Source organism: Somniosus microcephalus, chromosome 22, assembly GCF_052327205.1.
Source record: "Somniosus microcephalus isolate GS21.2 chromosome 22, FLI_Smic_1.0, whole genome shotgun sequence".
NCBI lineage: Eukaryota > Metazoa > Chordata > Chondrichthyes > Squaliformes > Somniosidae > Somniosus > Somniosus microcephalus.
In genome coordinates, this window is record NC_141008.1 from 43,068,549 (window position 1) to 43,089,667 (window position 21,119).

The 21,119-nt window shown below is 36.5% G+C and overlaps 1 protein-coding gene across 2 annotated transcripts in view; it reads right to left on the reverse strand.

Moving 5' to 3' along the window:
• Positions 1-21,119, reverse strand: part of usp32 (ubiquitin specific peptidase 32) — a 174,869-nt gene that overhangs the window by 16,711 nt on the left and 137,039 nt on the right. Inside the window, exons 13-23 of one of the 2 annotated variants that reach the window (XM_085964532.1) lie at positions 20,732-20,915; positions 19,579-19,754; positions 17,279-17,419; positions 15,645-15,762; positions 13,405-13,559; positions 13,240-13,321; positions 10,146-10,220; positions 8,744-8,882; positions 3,954-4,059; positions 3,276-3,449; positions 2,159-2,333 (exon numbers count right to left, since the gene is read on the reverse strand). In XM_085964532.1, coding sequence (XP_085820658.1) covers positions 2,159-2,333; positions 3,276-3,449; positions 3,954-4,059; positions 8,744-8,882; positions 10,146-10,220; positions 13,240-13,321; positions 13,405-13,559; positions 15,645-15,762; positions 17,279-17,419; positions 19,579-19,754; positions 20,732-20,915 — 1,525 coding nt within the window. Of the gene's footprint in view, positions 1-2,158; positions 2,334-3,275; positions 3,450-3,953; positions 4,060-8,743; positions 8,883-10,145; positions 10,221-13,239; positions 13,322-13,404; positions 13,560-15,602; positions 15,763-17,278; positions 17,420-19,578; positions 19,755-20,731; positions 20,916-21,119 lie in introns of both variants that reach the window. The other variant, XM_085964531.1, reaches the window with a different exon arrangement.

Below are 21,119 nucleotides of genomic sequence, written 5' to 3' on the forward strand. Positions count from 1 at the left end.
GAAGTGCAGTCACTGTTATATTGGCAGATTATGTGCTCGAGTCCTGGAGTGAGGTTTGCACTGACAATCTTCTCACTCGAGTCAAAAGTGCAATCAGCTCACTGCGGTAACTCAAACTGAACATATAAAGCCACATAGATTTATTGTCTTTTATTTGTGGGAATGAGCATTAGTCAGGTGAATCTGAATGTGGAACTTGCGATCACAAGGAGTAGTTGAGGCGAATAGCATAGATGCATTTAAGGGGAAGCTAGATAAATACGTGAAGGAGCAAGGAATAGAAGGGTATGTTGATGGGGTTAGATGAAGAGGGGTGGGAGGAGGCTCGTGTAGAGCACAAACACCAGCAAAGACCTGTTGGGCCGAATGGCCTGTTTCTGTGCTGTAAATTCTATGTTCTATGTAATAACCCCTTTTTCTAACTTTCATGTACTCAAAAAGGTTTGAAAATAGTGAAAATACAGTTCAACATTTTCCATCCCCAATTCACTTCCCCTTTCTTCTGAAGGCACAGATTTTTTTTTTTTTTTACTGGGGATCAGTTCTGTGGGCACCAATCCTCTAATGTCTTATTCAAAAGAAAAAGCATGTTTACCTCTTACCAGCTATCTGCCACCAGAGTATTTCAAAATACAACATTCTTTCAAAAAACAAAGTTCAGGTGAACATTTTTGAAACTAAAGTCACTGAAAAATGATCCTGAAATTGTGTTCTAATAAATTAGAAATACTTGAACAAAATATTTGAACAAAAATTACATAATCAGTACAGAAGTGATGATATTCAGTCACAAGAAATTTATTGCTGAATTTAAACTTTAAAAAGTAATGCTCGAGGCCAACAGAGTGATGAAAATATTCCATTCCCTTATCATAAGGGCAAAATTCAGAATTGCTTTTAAGTCACTGGTATGTATAATTATGTAACTGGCCATCCTGCTATTGTATACTGCGGGTGCGGGGAGAAGAACATCTGCTTTCTGCTTTAGTAATAGGATGTAAAGTAGTATAATTGAAATATAAATAACATAGGTTTGCAAAATGACTGACAAAGTCTTGCAAACATTTGAAAAACAGCCTGGTGTGTAAAGAAAGAACAGCAGTGCTCTATTGCTGGTTGGTAAGACTTGGGATAAAGTTAGTTTAAATGTGGAGCTGGCACTTTTAAGGAGGAAAGAGTGACATTGAAAAACAAGAGGGAGAGATTGAAAAAAGCAACAGGACAAAAAAATCAAGAGTGTGTCAGAAACAGTAACAATGAGAAACAGTGGAGAAAAATTAAACATTCCAAGAATGCATTTTGGGGTCAGTTTATGTGCTTATCAAGGTACTACGGAATGAAACACTTATCACTCCATTTCAGCACAAACCACTCTTCAGATCATGTATAAAACAGGAAGATGCAAAGCAAAACTTCCTTTATACTGTGCTAAAATGCCTCAACACCCAACCTCAGAAGAACACCCCCTTATTGCACACCACTGCGTGTTTTTCCATTTCACACACCAGCCATCTTTAACACCAGAACGACATGTTAATGCTAAATTGTGGGCAGTTTTGTACTGTGAGCCCCAAATCCAATAGAAACTGGGTTGAGACTGCCCAAACTCAATTCACATTGGATTTCTATAGCCAACAGAGAAGGGGCACTTTCATTCCATCAATCTTGGCTGGGTGTGAACTCAGGTTCCATTATGAAAGGACAGTGTGTTGAACCACTGAGCTATCCAAACATCCCTAAATAGTATGATTTTAATGGGGAGAAGGCACACAGTACATAGGAAAGAGGAAATGACAAAATTAGAGAGAAATACATTCATTTCTGAGAGCAGAGGGATGTAGGGGAGGGAAGACAGAAGTCAGAATATCACAACTTGTACTCTGGCTGGCATTTCATCTGGAATTTAAGAGGACTATTCCAAGTCAAAAAGTTGAACTATTTTCAGTATTGCTCGTGTTTGAGAATAAGCAAGGATGTACTCTTTGTAGCCTTGTAAATATCAACATTATGGATTTCCCCCAAAAGCTGCATTCATAAATAAATGTACAGATTGTAAGAATTCAATAGCAACATCACTTTATGGCTGAAAAGGATTTCTTTACCAATTTCAAATTTCTCTGAAATAATAAAAAATGACAGCCATTATATTCTGACAAACCTGTGATTTCTAAGTGCATATAGCTATCCATTGGCAGAGGCAAAGATAAGAAGTTGAATGGATCAAATCGAACACTGATGTGACCACACGTTTTACATTTGACTTGTGATTTTAGCTGTCCGTGAAACAGGTCAACCACAATTGATTTATTTCTCCTCAAGTGATTTTCCCATGCCTAGAAGAGTAAGAAAATAAAAGTTTGATGGCAATGTATGGCTTGACCAACTAAGTAGTTAGTACCTTTTATAGCTTTTAAAATGTACAGCTTTAAAGTTGTATATCATGCATCAAAATTAATTTCTATAAAATTTCCATTTATAAAGCAGAATTGAAGAAACATCACTAATATTGCATTTTTTAAATCTTTCAATACTCTAACAGTAAGATTTTATATCAATGTTTCACCCCTTAATTTAAAAAAAAATGAATTTAGCTATTTAAAAATAAATAACAAGTCAATGATATAACGGTTGAAAAACTGGTCTTGCTAAGTTATTGCAGTAGCTTGGTAAGATGTAAGCAATTAAAAATCTGCCTGCTGAATATACAAGGTAGGAAACCTGGATTGATAACATTACACAATGTTTCAGCCAATTAAATGTGCAGTATAGTCCTGAGGCAGGGCTCCAACAGTCCTCAGGACAACTGGTTTTGTTGCTCAACAAAACTAGTATTATGCATCAAATTACATAATACTGTCAGTGATTCCAATCTACGCCCAGGTCCATGTCTGTGATTTGAATGGTGAAAAATAATTTCAGGCAGAATGCTCCCATTATGAAAATGATAGTGTTTCTGCTGACCATTTTTCAAAAATCAATGAAAAATGGTGCTTTCTATTGGATATCTTGACCAATTGACTTAAAGGGAAGGAAAAAAAAAAATTGGGAAAAAAAGGATAGAAATAACAAAGTTTTGAAATTACCCATTTAAAGGCAGACAATGTGCAGAATTACCACAGCAGAACAAACCGGCAATCTCCAGTTTAGTATTCAGAGAACACATTGTATACAAACCAATAATTACATAAGAGACTATCAACACAAAATAATAATCAGAGTATATCCTTTTAATTACAACATTTCAGATGAAATGTTTTGAACAAAGAGCTACTGACCTCTGCTGCAACCTCAAAATCTGGACGACCATCGCTATCCTTCAGTTCTACATATGGCTTGTCATGAACTCTGTTGAGGTCTTCATGAAGACCATCCAACAAGAATGCTAGAAGCTCCTGGGAATCCTGCTGCTGAAAGCCATTAAATCTAGGAGCGTATTTTGCTATTGTCCACTAAAATAAACAAAGAGAAAAAGAAAATCAGTATTGTGGCACTCAGTAAACATATAAATCAAATTGGTATTTAGCAGTTACAGTTTATAAGAAAAGTAATTTCCCTCACTGTTCTCTCTCCCTTCCCCCCTCCAAAAATTGCCCTCTGCATTCATGCTTTCCGTTTTAATACTTACCTTTCTGGTTTGTAAGAACAAGGCCATATCTACTAACTAAGCAAAATCAATGGTTGATTTTTACCACTGCCACACTGTCAGAACATGCCATCTATCAGATTTCATTTTACTGGACTGTACAGAATTATTTAACAGCAATGTTTAATGTAGCATGAAATAAATAAAAACATATCAAGAATGATTTATTGCAAATTTTCTCATCGATTCCATAATAAGAAGCTACTTTTGCTTAGGCAACATTTTTCTAAATACAAAATGTACACAGATTGTACTGCCAATACAAAGAATTTTATTCTGTTAAATATTTTAAATTAATGTGCTGGCTTACCCTGAGTTTAAGTGGTGCTATATTCTTCTGAGTTCCACTCCACAATTCTTGGATAAGATCCCCATAGCACTTGGCCATATGACCTTTCATTCCTAATGGGTTAGCCCTGCATTAAATCACAGACAGTCAAACCAACCCTGAAGCTATCTATTCATTATGCTATGAAAATGTTAGACTGTATAAATCAAAACATCTCTCGCTAAAATCAGGAGTCACTGGTTATTTTAGGGACAATTATTCATATTTTTGATCGACAGAAGATTATTTCATTGATGTTGGATACACTTAAAAAGGTAGTTGAAGAGCCTAATGTAATAAACCAAACAGGCATTTAACCTGGTTAAAATTTAGTTTGGAATACAGTTGGCACCCCATATTATTTTCATTTAATACTTTGGCAGTATTGAAAAAAAAAAATGGTAGTCTGCTGATTTTAGTTATCGAGTTCTGTTCCACGAATCTGGCAACATGAAACCAACTTGACTGACATTGGAACTTCCTTATCATTACCAGCCAAGCTTTGCTGGCTTTCTGCCAGGGTATTAGATGAATCTGCTCTGGGCTACAAAGCAGTTCATCTTTGAGAAAGGAAAACAGCAAGGGTTTCTCAGCCATCCTGATGCAGCACAACAGCAGTGGCAAAGAGAAGAACTGCAATCCAAATGGTCTTCCCCTCTCCAACCAAAATTAGGTAGTGTGGGACTGCAGCACAGATGGAGATATAACAGATATATATATATATTATTGACTAATTTGAATATCCACAGACAACAGTGAGCAGCATTTAACCTTTTGATAACCAGTTTATTCGACACTGGAATTTTTGAAAATAATTTAAACTGTAACATATAAACAGCAATTGTATCTGGGTCAGTATATTTCTCCTTGAGATTTAGATGTTCGGACAACCACATTCGTTACTTGGAAAGATTTAAAACAAGAGCATTATATGCAATATAACCATCTTGCCACATCTTCATTTTAATTTTAGCTAACATGCTATGTAGGTATAATCTCAGTTGAGTTGTGCATCATGAGTGACAAAATATCATGGATTTTAATAGTGCATATTACAAAACTCATTCATGCTGCTAAAAATGCTTATTAGCAGGCAAAATATCGGTGTCAATGACAGCTTGAAGAGATATTTTGCAGCAAATTACAATAAACACAATTAACTTTGGAGTAATTTTCATGGTTTAAGTTGAACGACTCGAGTGTCTCAACACCTTATCTAATTTAGAAGAAAAATTAGCTAGATCTTGTGTCAGCCCTGATGTCTTTGTTCAGATAACTTAATAAATACAACTTACTTAACTACTTGAGACAAAGTTACAAAGCTGGATAAGCCTCAAAAAAGCCCAACTTGGTCAACTATTAATTTACAGCACTTATGAAGAAGCTTTTATACACTGTGGCGTACAATTACAGTTTATAATTTGGTTTATAATGACTGTTAACGTTCAAGTTTACAGGTGCAGGAAAATACACTCCTCTGAGGTTACAACACAAAAAATATAGATTACCTTGTAAGGTATCCTTCACTGTCTGAATGAAACATTCTCCACTTACTGCAGGTTCCAACCGGAAGTCACAAGGATTTAGCCCCTTAAAGACATCGTTTGCATTAGGAGTGCCATGACCTTCCCTTCCTGAGCTGTATTAAGGCACTTTTAACCAAAGGAGGCAGTACAAATACCAGGTGTATTAGTTGTATGATTCAGCTTTACAATAAACTCTGAATGCCTAATAAGAAAGGGACCAGAGAACTTGCCTGAAGGGGTCTAGGTACATGGGAGGATGTTTCCATTTGAAGAATGTAGCTGATCCTATAATGTAGGTATTCTACCTTTTTCATTCCAGCAACCTTTAGATACTATAAAAGGCTAACCTAATATTGAGAGGGTGAACCTGCTCACTGCAGTGAGAACAGATGCGCCAAGCTCCAGATCAACTGTACCTGTTAAACCTAAACAGTAACTGTTGGCGAAAGCATAAGAGGTGTGACAATTTAGGTTACCTTTCTCAGATTAGTCAAAGATGTAGTGTTAAATCAAATGACATGACTTTATATCTTGCCTGAAGGGTTTTCCACCTTTCAGATGTAGGTGTGTATAAAAGGACAAGAATAGGTCAGCAAGCCAGTTAGTTAATTTTACTTTGGAGATAGCAGCTCCAGGAGTACATGTTCCATAAAACACAGAAGTTTTCCAGGTCTTAGAAATAGATTCAATTCTGTCCACATAATGGGGCAAGAGCCATTTGACATCACGCAAGAGCTAGAATGTAGGTTCCCTTATGCGTATGAAAACAGATAAAAAAGTAAGTAATCGTTTGCTTTAAGTGAAGTCTGACACCATCTTACAAAAATCCTTAGAATATCTCTATGGACTGGCTTATCATTAGACTTCATCATGTATGGTTGATTGACAACTCAGGAACAGTGGAGATAGCTCTACTGACAATCAGGGTGGAAAGGGGGTGGGGTGAGGAAGAGAAATTATATAGCAGTCCAGAGAGGGTTCTTTGTATGACATGGCAAGGAAAAGTCACACAGCTGACATTCTGACTGTTTGAACAATTGAATCCTTGTGATTTTCAATGTTGGTAACCTGGTTTTGTTCTGCAGTATGTGGAGGATGCTGGAATTAAGAACATTTAAGTATATAAAATGAAATAAAATGGAACAATTTGAAAAGAAATATTAAAAGCCAACAAAATGCCATAGTTTGCTTTTTATAACACATGTTTAAGAGGTGTGCTAATGAATTAGATAATATTTATATCTTTATGCAATAACTGTCAAGAAACCAAAGTTAAAAATATAAATCATTTTTTAATGGAATTCTTTAGAATCATTTGCAGTAATCACGGAATCAGCCCTTTCTAATAAATGTAATGATTAATATCTCTATTCCAAAGATAGTAAAAGAAAATCTACTGCTAAGTATTTTATGATATACAGTTTTTTTTTAGTTGTCACAGATGATCACTTTTGCCTCCTACAGATAAAATACTGATGACAAGGTATATGTTTAACCAAATGGAAGAACAAATGTATGTGCACAAATAACGGCACAGTAATTGTTAATATACATCAGCTACACAAGAAGATTTGCATGCAACAACTCACAACCCTGGCAGATTCTGAAATACATAGTGCGAAAAAAGGACAGCTGCTAATAATTACTCTCGATTCCCAGTGCAGAATGAAGTGATTCAATGCAAAATATACCCTACCATATTGCCAAATCATGACAATCATCGATGAAGCCAATCTGATTCATGTTAAATTATATGGGAAAAAAATCACAAGTACATACTGCTGCATTTTCCACAGGAGGCCCACAAGTTTAAATATTAAATTATGCTCAAATGTTACCAATTCATACTATTCTTCTAAAATGAAAATTTAAATGTGCAATTTACTTTTTTTTTTTTTTTTTTTAAAAAGGGCATTTGTTAACCTTGTTTTGAAAATTCCCATTTTTAGGTCTTCCTGACACACCAGTCCACAGTCAAAAAAATAGCAGCGGTTTCCATCGCCTTCCGACGCTGCGCTATAATTACCTGTTATTCAGTATGCAAGAGCACTTTGGATTGACTTAGTATTTCCTTTCATAAGACAGATACAGATGAGGATGGTTATAGATAAAACAAGATATTTCACATTTCTTAAAAAAATCAAATTATTTTCAGTTCCGTGCTTTCATGGGTGCGCATAGATTAGAGTCACTTTTTGGACAATTTGGATGAGGGGTGGGGGGAAGGAAATCATCAGAATTGTTAATGAAAATTCACAAACTGAAGACAATTTAACCTTGAAAACATCAGTTGCAATGCGGTATTGTAAAAACAGAAAATCCAACATTCAGGAGTGGAATATCTGTGGTCTCTCCCCTTCCCTCTTTTTTGCTCAATCCTATTAAGGGGCTTGCATATCTTTCAGTTTTCCACTCTAAGAAAGCATCCACACCGAAAATGTTAACCCATCTTTTTACAGATGCTGATGGGCCAGCTGTGGATTCTTAGCGTTTTCCTTTCTTATTTCAAAAAAACAGCAATTTGCAGTTTTCTTCCCTTTTTATTTGCAGTATTTGTTATACTACAATAGTGTAGTGGTTATGTTACATGGACTAATAAGCCAGAAACCGTGAGGTCAAATCCCACCAAGGCAGTTTGTGAATTTGAATTCAGTTTTTTAAAAAATCTGGAAATAAAAGCAGTCATCAGTAAAAGTGATCGTGAAGCTGCCAGACTGTTGTAAAAACCCAACTGGTTCACTAATGTCCTTTAGGGAAAGAAACCTGCCATTCTTACCAAGTTTGGCTTATATATGAATCTAGTCCAACATGGTGGACTCTTAAGAGCTTTCTAAAGTGGCCAAGCAAGCCACTCGGTTGTGGCAATTAGGGATGGGCAGTAAATGCCAGCCTTGCCAGCAACGCCCACACCCCAAGAGTGAATAAAAAATCCTGTGGCATTTCTTCAGCTTGGGTATAAATTCAATAGAATCAAATTACTTCCTACATACCCGAACAGCTTCAGTTTCTAATGAAATGAACTAAGGATAAAACAAATCTAGTGTGATTCCAACTCTCTCACAATTATGGAATATTTTGGTTTAATAGCGCCAGCTTATCAAATTGCACGTGGTGAAGAAACAGCTGCTATTTTCTTGTACTAATCAGAACTGAATTCCAAAAACTATTTTGAGACTGAAATGAACAAAAGGAAAAGGTAACCTTAGCATTTCATTTTGCACAAATAGACTGAATTAAAACCCTTACCTGTTGAGTTCATAAAGATGTCTCCCTGAGATGAAGTACCGGGTGAGTGGCTGTGTGTTACTGACACACTGGATACTAGAATTCATAAAACATGTGTTTCCCAGGTTACTTAACCCTGTAGCACCCTTTTCAGTTGGAACTAGAACAAAAACAGTATTGTAGTTAATTACAATGTGATTTATGAAGCTGGAGGAAACAACACGAAAACAAAGAATAAACATGAGGAAATAGTCAAAAGTTGATAGTGCACATGTAATATATCTGCCAAAAGGATGTACAGATAATTGATCAACAGAAGTTGCAAGTACAAGCAGGTGGAGATGGTAGAATCCCCACACCAGAGAAGATTTGAGATTAAACAGAATATACTGATGGCTTCCAATATGCTATTGGCCTACTGAGATGTAACTGCATTCGGTTGACAATCCTGCAAGGTCTGTTTTGACCACTCTCATAAAACATTATATCAAAGTGGTGGGGGGGGGGGGGGGTGGGGGGGAAGAGAATAATTTGTGTTGGGAATCCTAATCTTAATTCTTTTATGAAAAGGTGCATCACAAAATGTAGCATTGCAGACAAAAAGAAAACAGTTCATCTCGCGGGTGTACCACCTACTAGCATTCGGTGCACCTGAACAAAGATTCCCAAAAACTCTTTCGAGGAACCTGGATCACTTAAGGTTTTATACTGAGCAAAAGATCTTTGTGAACTCATTTCCACCCCGAGATAGATAAGAATTATGGCTCTTTCACACGTATGAAAGAATCACTGTATTCAAATAATCTCCAGTTCTTTTTGTGAAGGAGATGCTCGAGTATATGCATCACACATGATGAAATTGTGTCGTACATATTTCATGTTCCAACTACAACAGCTCATTTTTGCATCTATATGAACCCATCCTCACTGAGCTATATCTTTCTACATATTAGAATAAATATTAGTGATGGAAAAAATATAATTGTGGGGTCAACAGCAAAGAGAGTGAGTTTAAATCTTTATACATGTGAATCCATATTCAGATGACTTGTATTTAACTGAATGAAATATACAATTGCAATGAGAAATTAGAATTTTCCCCATGGGAGTAAGAAAAGATCCAAAATTTAAAATGAGGCATCTTAAAGCAGTTTGTAAAGTTTATTTTCCTATTCATATTGTTCACATATCTAAAATATTTTTAAAATCCTTGGTTTCATCCTAAAGAAGGCTTTCAATTATTATAATTCGTCTAAAATAAATTATCAAAGCAATACTGTAGATTGTGGTTTGCTAATGTTTCAGTAATTCAAGTAAATATGTTGAACTGTGAAAATCTACTTCAATTTGCTCAATGACCCCACAACGTGGAATAAATCAGATCACCTATACTTAAAAGCTAAAATTCTATGTTTGTACCTACCCTTGTGTCTGTCCATTTTGCTACTGTTTGCAATGAATGACATCTCCTCCGGCCAACTCATATCTTTGTTGCGAACTATTATAAGAAATGCAGGATATCAGGCTGACAGTACTGTAACAATGCTCGCAACTTAGGTAACTAGAAAGTCTGTTTTGACAAAATATTTAGAATTTATGATGTTTTGCAATTCATTTTTAATTTTTAATCTCTCTCCATGCACATAACTTTGCTAACGAGAGAGGATAGGCTCAATTCTTGTTCCTTGGCTTTTATTGCTGTTTAGCTGGCTGCTGGGGAGGGGGGGGGGGAAGGAGTGTGTTAAACAGCCTGGAATAACTGATCCTCTAATTCTTTCATTCCTCCATGTGGGGAAGTATCTAGCCATCACTTGATGCCTCTCCACAGATACACAGCTCAGGTCAGGAATTCACTACTCCTGATACGCAGGCTTGAACTAACATCTACCAATCTGTGGCTCAGTACACTGAAATTCAAACATGCTACAGGCAGCTTTTTTCAAAACTCAAGGTGGGAGGGTCTTGATATCAAATGTACTACCCTTGTCCAAGGGTTTTAATTTTGTATGCTAAATAAAGGCATTTAATAGTGGTGATCTGGGAATAAAACTGAATAAAATATTTCTCTTTTTAAATTCATTTTAAATGAATTATGTGCACTTTCCAAACCTTGCAAATTACTGCTCATGAGCCTTTTTTAGATTCTGAACTCTGCCACACTATACCTAATACAACTGCACCAAAATAAAAACATTAGTAGTTTTAATTATGCTAACTCTCCACCCAAAATATACAGATGCGACCATGTATCGCGCAAGTTAGAAACAAATAATGTACGCTGCTCCATTTGGAATATTTTGTCATTCTGCTGACAAATGTCTCTCCTTCATTGCGGATTCAAATATCCTGGAACTCCCTACTACCATCGAGGGAACACCACCAGCACAGGACTGCTGTGATTCATGGAAAAAACCCACCACTACCTTCTTAGGGAAACTAGGGATGGTCAATAAATGCTGTGTTGTCAGCGTCAGTCATATCACGAGAACAAACTAAAAAACGTCCTCAGTATTTGGGTTAGTTCATATTTTTGGAAATGCACCACTAAATTAAACACTTATGGAGATTAAACACTGAGGAAAAAAAGTAATTTGCTACAGCCCATACTAATTGTGGAATTGAAAATTTCTGACTGTGGTAGGAATGTTCCCAAATGACCCATTAAATGGACGGTCAGCTAATTCAATATATGCAACTGCAGAAAGGGAATGAGGTTCGATCTGATTATAGGCTGTAAAATGGGTGTATTCATACTCGTGGAGGCCAAGATATGTCAGTATGTAGCATAAAATTCATTGGTTAAGGTTGGGAGTAAATTCTCAGGCTTTTAGTCAAAAATGTTTGACTTGGTTAAGTGCAAAATGTCAGCACTAAATGACTTTCAAATATTTAATTAGCAAGTGTAGCATGCTTAGGAGAAGCAGGTGACTTTGGACCCATGGTTCCCAAAACTTTCCACCACTGGGTGTTTTCCTCGCCTCGTGCCTGGTTCTTTTGTAGACTAATTGATAGAGATTGATTGCTATGATTAGTCAACAACTCCATTATTGCTGTATCATGTGACTACCAGGACGGTAGAAAGCAAACTAGATGGGCCTTGATCTTTTTTTCTGTAGCAGCTCTTATTTAGATAAGGTTTTGAGACTTGGTTCCTAGTGATTTATATTTTACTATGAACTGCAAAGTTATTCTGACAGCTTCAACAGCATGGTAAATGGAATAATCATGAAAAGTATGATTGTGTCTGTGACTGTTTGAAAATGCATGTCCAGTGAAGAAAATGTGGGCTAATTAGACTATTGTGAACTGCATATGTAGGGTGACAGAAAGGCTGGAGTATTCTGCAAGGCTGCAACACAAAGGATTCAGATGATGCCTTTTAAAACCTATTCCAGCCAATGTGTTACCCAATTATACAGGTATTTGTTCTATCTTTGGAATTTAGTATTTTTTTTATATCAGCGATGCTTATGTAACAGCAGACCACAGACTCGTGATCGAATCATGTAATTTGATCTGAAACATTGCTGTGCCACATGATTCGTTCGGCAGTGATACAAGGTTTGATTTCATTGCATTTCAGAGAGGAATAGTATGCCCTATGTATATTATTTAACTAATAATGCATTTGAAAACCCAACAAGGAAAACTCCAGAGAACAAAAAAATCCTTGTGCAAAGAATCCAGTACCTCCAAGCTTATTGGCCAAGAAATGAAAAGCAGAAAAAAATACAACTTGCTGAGGGAAATGGGGGGGATAACAATACATCACTACTATAAAAAGCTGATCTGTACTTGGCTCATCACTCAAAGTTGCAGAAGGGCTGGACAGTGTAATTTTCAAGGCCAAAATACTCCATCAATGAATGTAGCTTGAATATAATGGCTGCAACCACCCTGACAGACTAGTTAAGGACTTAAAATGCTACATGAAACAGTTAAGTTTCAACTTCGTTTCTAACCCAACATGCTGAAAAATACTGATATACATAACTCAAAAAAAGGGTTCTACTGATCATTCTTTGTCAAATTCCTTTAACTGGAGCATTTAAAGATAAATACCAAAGCATTTATAGCTTAGAACTTTAGCTTAGCTTCTTAGCAAGCTTTTTATTCACATTCGCTGAGCAAACTTTAGATCCTCAAACTCCGAATCATGGGGGACGTGGTCTAAATGTTTCACTTAAGGTATCGGTGAGGGAATAGGATTTGCAGTAACTTTAGTAGTCCCAGGCAACCAAAATATTAATGACCACTATACTTTAAATATCATTAACCTAATAATGTTATTATGTAGAAATGGTCAGCTGGATGAAACATTTTCTGTCTCTAAGGCCGAAAACACATTTTAAAACTATTTTACCATGTAGTAAGCTAAGGAGACTTGAAGAACTGAATGGCTCCCATGACTTTAACCATAATTCACCAAGGAAAAAGTTATTTGGACCCTGGATTATCAACTGCATCAGTTAATTTCAATGATCTTTTGTGCTGTTGTTGAAAAACATCGTCTTTACCTTCAATCACCAAGTGCTGCTCGTCTAGAATTTTTAAATCTTCTAATGTGTGATCCTCATCATCCAGTAGTGCAAGGTAGTTCTACAAAACAAAAATATGTTATATAGTATGATCATCCCAACACAATGCAATCCAAGGACCAAATATTACAAGTATTCCTTTACCTCACTGTTGTACAGCCACAGTCGCATGTCTTCCTCCTTTATTCGAAGCCGCTGAGATAAGTATTCGTGTATATCTTTTATTGTTTGCACACGGCTGAAGCAGCCAGTGTAAGCTAGCACTCGTTTCATTGGAGAGGATGGTGAAGGGACATTTCCTAAATTCACAACAAGTACTTTAAGATGAAAACATACAAGCCACGATATAAAATAATTAAACAAGCTAATGCTATCCTAGACTGCACAAGGGCATCTACTTCTCCATGATCATTGGAAATGACACTTTGCTAGATGCCACTAAAAGTTATGCTGATAAGATAAAGTAGAAAAGGCCAGTCTTCCTAAACACACACTGCCATTATGAGCTTTAACTACTATCCAGACTTAAAATAGATAAAAACCCATTTCAACTACAGCCAACTACAGTCTGGTTGGGAAGTAAAGAACTGCAACAATAAGGCTACTCACTACCATTACTGTTTAGACATTTTGTTCTAATTCCTGTATAGTATTCAGTTATCAAGCAGAATATCAAATAAGCCCCATGCATTTGTTGCAGTCCATTAATAGTTATGATCTCTCATTTCTAAGTCACCAAAAATATAAAACCATCTAATGTATATATTGATAATTAAATGTCCATTACAGTATATTGATTCTGTTCCATAGAAACACAGAATAGAAGAATGATTTAATATAGCAATTTCAATTCAATCAGAAAGCAGATGATTCAACTGTCACAGGATTCTGATTGGTTTGTAAATCAATGCAATTGCTAATAAAAAATAGCTAAAACAAAATTGTTGTATTACAAGAAAGACATTTCTGCAGGACAGTAGATTTTATGGAAAAACCAGTTTAAGCATAGCATCTTATTACTGTACTTTTAAATCAAATTGTGATGTTTGAAGACAGTTAAACACATGTACACAAGGTTAGAATTTTCTATTTGCAAACAGGAATCTAAATTAGTCTCCTTTAACACTGCAGCTTTGGTGTTCTAGCATGAACTCAATTTTAAGGTCAAAAACTACTTAACCAATGGCATAATGGATTAGTAAACTAACGTGTTCCATCACATAATAAAATGATGTGGGTTTACACTGATAATTCTTTATGTAGAAAGGTCCAATCTCAGTCAGATCATCAGAGAATGGCATTGAGTATTGGCAAAGCTCTTCACCAAAGGGAGGATGGGGAAATCTGCACACCCCTCAAAACCTTACACAAGGTCAGTTGAATAGCAGGGTTGAGACCCGAGCACGATGAACTGGGGCAGTGAGGAAGAGGACAAAGTAAAATTAAAATAAATTTAAAAAATGTACATGACCATTCTTTTTTCCACAAAGAGTAGCTAAATTTCCAAAGTTAAACATGATTGTAAATTAATTCCTTCAAAAGAACACAGTAGAGGCTAAAATGTTAATTTGCAAAGAATTTGATTGTTTAATAATATAATTGTGTGTGTGGGGAATTTTTGAGCATGTAAATGACAAAAGCCTACAGCTAGGACACTGCGGGTGAAAGCTGGTGCACACGAAAAAATCAATCAGTTACATCACTAATTAAGAGGCACAGATGTAAGATTACAGCAAGAAAGTAGATTGGTAAATTTAATCCAGAGTTCAATTTCATAAAAATCACTGTGGGGTAAATCTTGGAAGGTTATCATATGAGGCCTCTCAAAATCATTGTTCAGGGATAGAAACAAACACACAAAGCACTAGGTCCACTCAAGAGTACTTAAAAGCACTGTAAATGCGGCCAGATTTCTGTATTGTATAATCAACGTAATTTGATCATTTTTTTCCTGATCGATTGTCCACTTCGCACTTAATGATGCAATTGGGTTACATATATTAAATGATGTTGGTTACAATGACCGTTCTGTTTATGTACTCTGGTTCTCAGATGATTGATTAAATTTGTGAACACATGGTCTTCAGTTTGTGGGCCAAACACAAACGATGCTTTATGTAAAAAACAAATCTCACTCGGGGAGAACTGAAAAGTACACGCGTTAGTAGCTTTGTCATTTCTAGCGTGTTTCCTGAACAAGCAGCCCCGAGTTGGCTGCCTGGATTTTAAGAAAGCCTCAGTGAGAAACTACAATCTAGGTTTGAAAATATAATGCAGGTGGAATTGGCACTAAGCAACTAGCGAGCTAACGGCTCCCCTTTCTTGCTGCAGTCTTGCATTACCTCTAGGTGCATGTTGAGGAAATGTTCTCAGGCTCATCATACCCATATTCACCCAGATGTTGGACTGTTGTGTACGTGTGGCTGGTTGCTGACGCAAGAAAAGTAGGTAGCGAGGAAACAATTCCAACTCTGCTTGATTACTCGTTGTGTTTTTAATGACCTAAATAAGATGATAGAAAAATGAAAATGATTATAGTTAGTTACTGTTCTGATCACACAGTTGCAGCAAATGCCACAAAGAACCTCTCAAATTTCTATACTTGGTACGTGTAACATGATTTGCTGTCAATTACCAAGATTTGGGATAAAAAGTGCCAGAGGCCGTGAATTGGAGCAATAACAAATCATTTGCTTCATGAAAAGACAGCATAACAGGGTGCATAAAAATTCAATATACTAAACTCTAGATATTTGCAGACATCTTTGTCGTTAAGCAAAGTAAAATACCGTAGAGGAACAAAAATTAAAATGTTCTTGCATTGCTCAAAAACTGAAAACTTCTATTATTGCCAGTTTTGGACTCCGACAGTGCTCAATTTTTAAAATCATTAAGTTGGTGATTATGCATCATCAAATTATTAAATTCTCTAACATTAAACTAATCAGTATTAAATTCAGACAGATATTCTAAAATTTTGCAGTTATATGACTGAATTATTTTAGAATAGAACAGTGTGTTTAACATCCTAATTCGGTCAACTCCTGTAACCAAATAAAAACTTATTTACCCTTTCTCATATTTTCCTCAGGGAAAAATGAAAGTACAGGCTTTAAAGATGAAAGTGGAAAATTATTCCCTGACTGACTAGATCATTAAAAAGAGGTTGAGGGTTTAGAAGTTAAGGTACAGTACTACAGTTTCACAGACTTCTCGTAAGTATCCACTCAAGCAACAGCAGAAATATCTGCGGAAATATGTACTGGTGCAGTATACTCCCAAGTACATTATCATGCTTGGAAAATACAGTATGGTAGCCTGGTGGTTATGGTACTGGACGAGCAACCCAGTTGTGAGTTTATATACCACCGTGGTAAATTGTGATCCAAATCTGAAATTCAAAAAATAATCATAAAAGCCGTAGGATTGTTGTAAAACCCCACTGGTTTGCCAATATCCTTCAGGGAAGGGACCTGCCAACCCCACCTGGTCTGGCCTACATGAGACTCCAGTCCCACAAGAGTGGTTGACTCGCAATGCTGTCAGGGTAACTAGGAACGGGCAATATTGTCTTACCAGTTTCTCACACGCCAAGACCAAATAAAAGAAAAAAAAATCTCCTCATTTGTGTTCTGTTAGATTGGTATTAAATGATTGCAACCAGTTCCATTCTAAACAAATAACTCAATGGGTTAAAAATACACATCGGATGCTGCCTGGCCTGCTGAGTATTTCCAGCATTTTCTGTTGTTATTTCAGATTTCCAGCATCTGCAGTATTTTGCTTTTGCATTTATTTTGGGATATAGTGATGAATCATTTCAAAATAAATATTTATTTTAATTGCTCATAAAAAGTTCAGGTTATTTTAAAAGTTTTTTTTTCAAATCAAGCACATTTTTAATTAACATGTCCATAAAATGTTCTAAAATACTTGCAAATTTTCTGGAAAAAAATCCACAAAATTGCAAGTACACGTAAAAACACTGAAAATAAGTTCTACGGCAAAGATAACTTACAGGCCTTGGTAGAGACAGGTTTGCCCCATACCAATGATACAATGCCCTCCACACAGGCTCTGGGACAATCTCATAGTCCTTGCCTCGAACCAAAGCTGGATTCCGTTTCAGGCGTCCACCCTCTAAAGTTAACGTAGGAGCCTTTACAAGAAAAACAACTCCATTTATCAAAATATACAAAAACAAAACAATTGTGGACATTTTCACACACATGATAAAATGATAGAGTAACCCTAAATAAATAGGACCCGTGGCTTTTCACAGGTGTTCATGCATAAATGATCTCGACTTAGGATCTGTGGGAATAATATCAAAATCTGTTGATGACACCAAATTAGGTTGTATGACAAATTGTAACAAAGATCATGAAAGTCTGCAGGAAAATACTGCATTATCCACACATATAAAGGGATAGCTAGAGGCCAGAAAGCAAAACAGGGATGCTTTCTGGATTGGTAGAATGTGGATAGTGGTGTGCCCCCCATGTTCTGTGCTGGATGCTCTTTTGTTTTCCATTGATACAAGCAATTTGGATGTAGGCACAAGAGGAACACTATTGAAGTTTGCTGGTGGAAATAGGCGGTCTTGGTGATGGAGTGGATATGGGGTCAGAAGCTCAGCTCAAATTGGACAGTAAGGTTACAAACCATCTGGCAGCGGCCAGAGAGAGGGATGGAGTCAATGGCTAGGGAACAAAATTTGTGGCGGGGACCAAAGGCAATGGCTTCGGTCTTCACAATATTTAGTTGTAGGAAATTTCTACTCATCCAATACCGTATATAGGACAATCAGCGTGACTAATCAGAGGCAGTGGAGGGATTGAGAGAGGTGGTGGTGAGGTAGAGCTGGGGGTCGTCTGCATATATGTGGAGCCTGATGTGGTTTCAAGATGATGTCACTGAGGGGCAGCATGTAGATAAGAAATAGGAGGGGGGCCAAGGATTGATCCTTAGGGGGCATAAGGTAATGATGCAGGAGTGGGAAGAGAAGCTATCCTCTGGCTATGACTGGAGAGATAGGAAAGGAACCAGGTGAGGGCAGTCCCACCCAGCTGGACAACTGAGAAGAGGAGTTGGCGGAGGATGGTTTGGTCAACAGTGTCAAAGGCTGCAGAGTATGATGTGGCGAAAACTCTTATGAAGCTCAATTAAAATCTGGTTTAAGTTTAGTTTTAAATTGCTGAAGCAACAAATTTAATTTTGATGGGTGACACCATCAGTTATTTCCATTATTTTCAAAAAGAATTATGTTTACAATCAAATCAATCCAAGGGCAATACTTGGGGCAAAAGGATTTTTTTAAAATAAAGATTTTGTTTCTACCGTAAGAGGTAAAATACTGCAGATAAATATCCAAGTGGTGCCCACTCTGAAATTAAGGCCATACTTGTTCTAGGTATGGAAATGTGAAGTACCTCTGAAAGTCAGTCACCATAGAATAATATCAAATTTATAACACTTGTTTCCGTGGTGTTTATCCTCCACACAAGCAGTCATCCTAATGTCTGCCCTATCTAACCTATTCTTAAATGCCAACATGGGCTCTGCTTTAATCACTAATCCTGGTCGTGCATTCCACCTAGTATTCTCTTAGCTTCTTTTATGTCCTTATCCACTTGAGGTACTACTTTAAGGTCTTATGAACATGAACCCCCAAATCCTGCTGCTCTTGCACATCACCCAGCTTGCCGCCATTCATAGTATAATTATGAAAAATATATATATACACACACACATATATATATATACACACACACACTTTTTTTTTTTTTTAACCAAAACTGTTTAAAATCTTTTAAACCACCGCATATTTACTGACACTGAATTCCATCTGCCATCTTTTTGCTCATTCCACCATCTTATCAATATCTCCATGCGGCTTCCTTTTGGCAAATACAAAGATGTGACTTGACTGGAATGAAGCAAGAGCTGGAGTCATGTGAAATGTCAGATCAGAAGCATGTTTGTTTACCCCTAGGCCTTGCTGTACTTTACATCTTCACTCATTTAAATCTCATATGAATAGGACTGGTTGGTTATTGTTTTGCTAATGTTTACACGAGTGAACATGATATTGAGCTGTCAAAATTACTTGATCTCAGAACATTTTGTGGAACATCCATCATAGTTGAAAACCAATCACCAAGAATCATGGGCCTAATATATACTCTGAAATATTTAGTCTGAAAGTTTACATGTTTGGCACAAGTTATATGACATTAAACTTAACATTCTGAAAACTGAAAAGCTCATCATAGTAAATGTAAGGACTTTCTATCTTTGGAGGCACTGTATCCATACCTTCACAGACCCTTGCATTACAAGTAACTGGTTATCAATAGCTCCTGGTTTCTGCAGACCGAGTTGTGCTAAAATGTTCCCATTGGCACCCAGGAAACATTGACCATTATTGTCCGAATTGTTGTGCTGTCTAGCAAAGCAAGCATCAGTACCAGGTGGACTAGACTGGTATAAACCTGAAATAAAGGAAAAGGAAACATTATCCTTAAATTACCTTCAGATTTTAATCTGCTTTGGAATGCAAAACGTACTCTTTTACTAAAAAATGGTAGAGTTTTGATTTTCTTATAATCTATCAAAATCCTTGAACTAAATACCAATACAGCCTCCTTAAATTGGAAAGATAAAAATGTCATGCTTTCATCAGGCTTCTGCTGCAATCAGGGCTTCGAGGATAATGAATGTGATTTGTTCGCATATACCTTCATCCACACCCAACTGCATTGTTTATAACAACACAGTTCTAGACTCTGGACCCACTGAATGCAATTTTTCTTGGCACTTCTGCTATTACAAATATAGACTGAGCTGAGAAGAAATCAATTGAGAACACCAGAGATGCTAACAAGCTGAAACATTAAATCCCAACCCATCAAAGACATCCACATTCATTCACACAGTTACACCCATCTTTCCCTTTTTGAAAGCTGCGGTTAATTTCCAGTCTTCATCTACTCTCTCAAAACATGCTGTGCTCCAAAAGTCTTTTGCTTCCTGCCACAACAATCTCTCTTCCATTTAGTATGATCTTACTCAGTGGTCCTTAAAACTCCATGAAGTGGAGCTAATTGGTCAGCCCAATTACTACACCACCAGATATTCAAAATTATGCACATGCAGAGGTCCTTAATGGTACATTGCTATTTTAAGCACAATTATCAGTTTTTTCTTTACAACAGGAATCTGACCAGAACCATAAATAATGTAGCAGGTTACGTTCACACTGGGCTCGATATTTATACAACTTGGATCAGACATCTTAATACACTTGCTAGTTTGTCAGTTGTTTAGTTCAGTCCATTTATTGTATAAATTTTACATCCAAAGGGAATTTGACACTTGCACCTAGTTCCAATGTGTGCAGTAAAATTAACAAGACCAAAAGGTTTCAAAAGATCTGTATTGCACAACCTAAAAAAAAAAATCACCTTACCAGTGCCAGTGCTCTCAGATGCTTCAGATGCAATTGATATGTTGTCGAAACATTTTTCATCTACAGAACTGAAGGAATTCTGCATTCCAGGCTTATCTTCACCCTGATCCACAGTGTTCAGTAGGTGCTGGCTTTTCACTAAATTCATTATTGAAGAGGGTTCTAATATGACCGGCTTTGCTTCCTATAATAAAAGCAGGAAAGGAACAAAAAAATCAAGAACTGAAAGGCAACAAGCATTATTCCACAGCCACATCTATCAACAAACACTGAGAATATAAGCTGAAGCTAGTTCAAGATCCTTTCTAACAATTTATTTGGTTTAAATTAATACCCTTCTTTATACAGAAGCCATGAATTCTAACCTTCAAGATAACATTTTTGACCC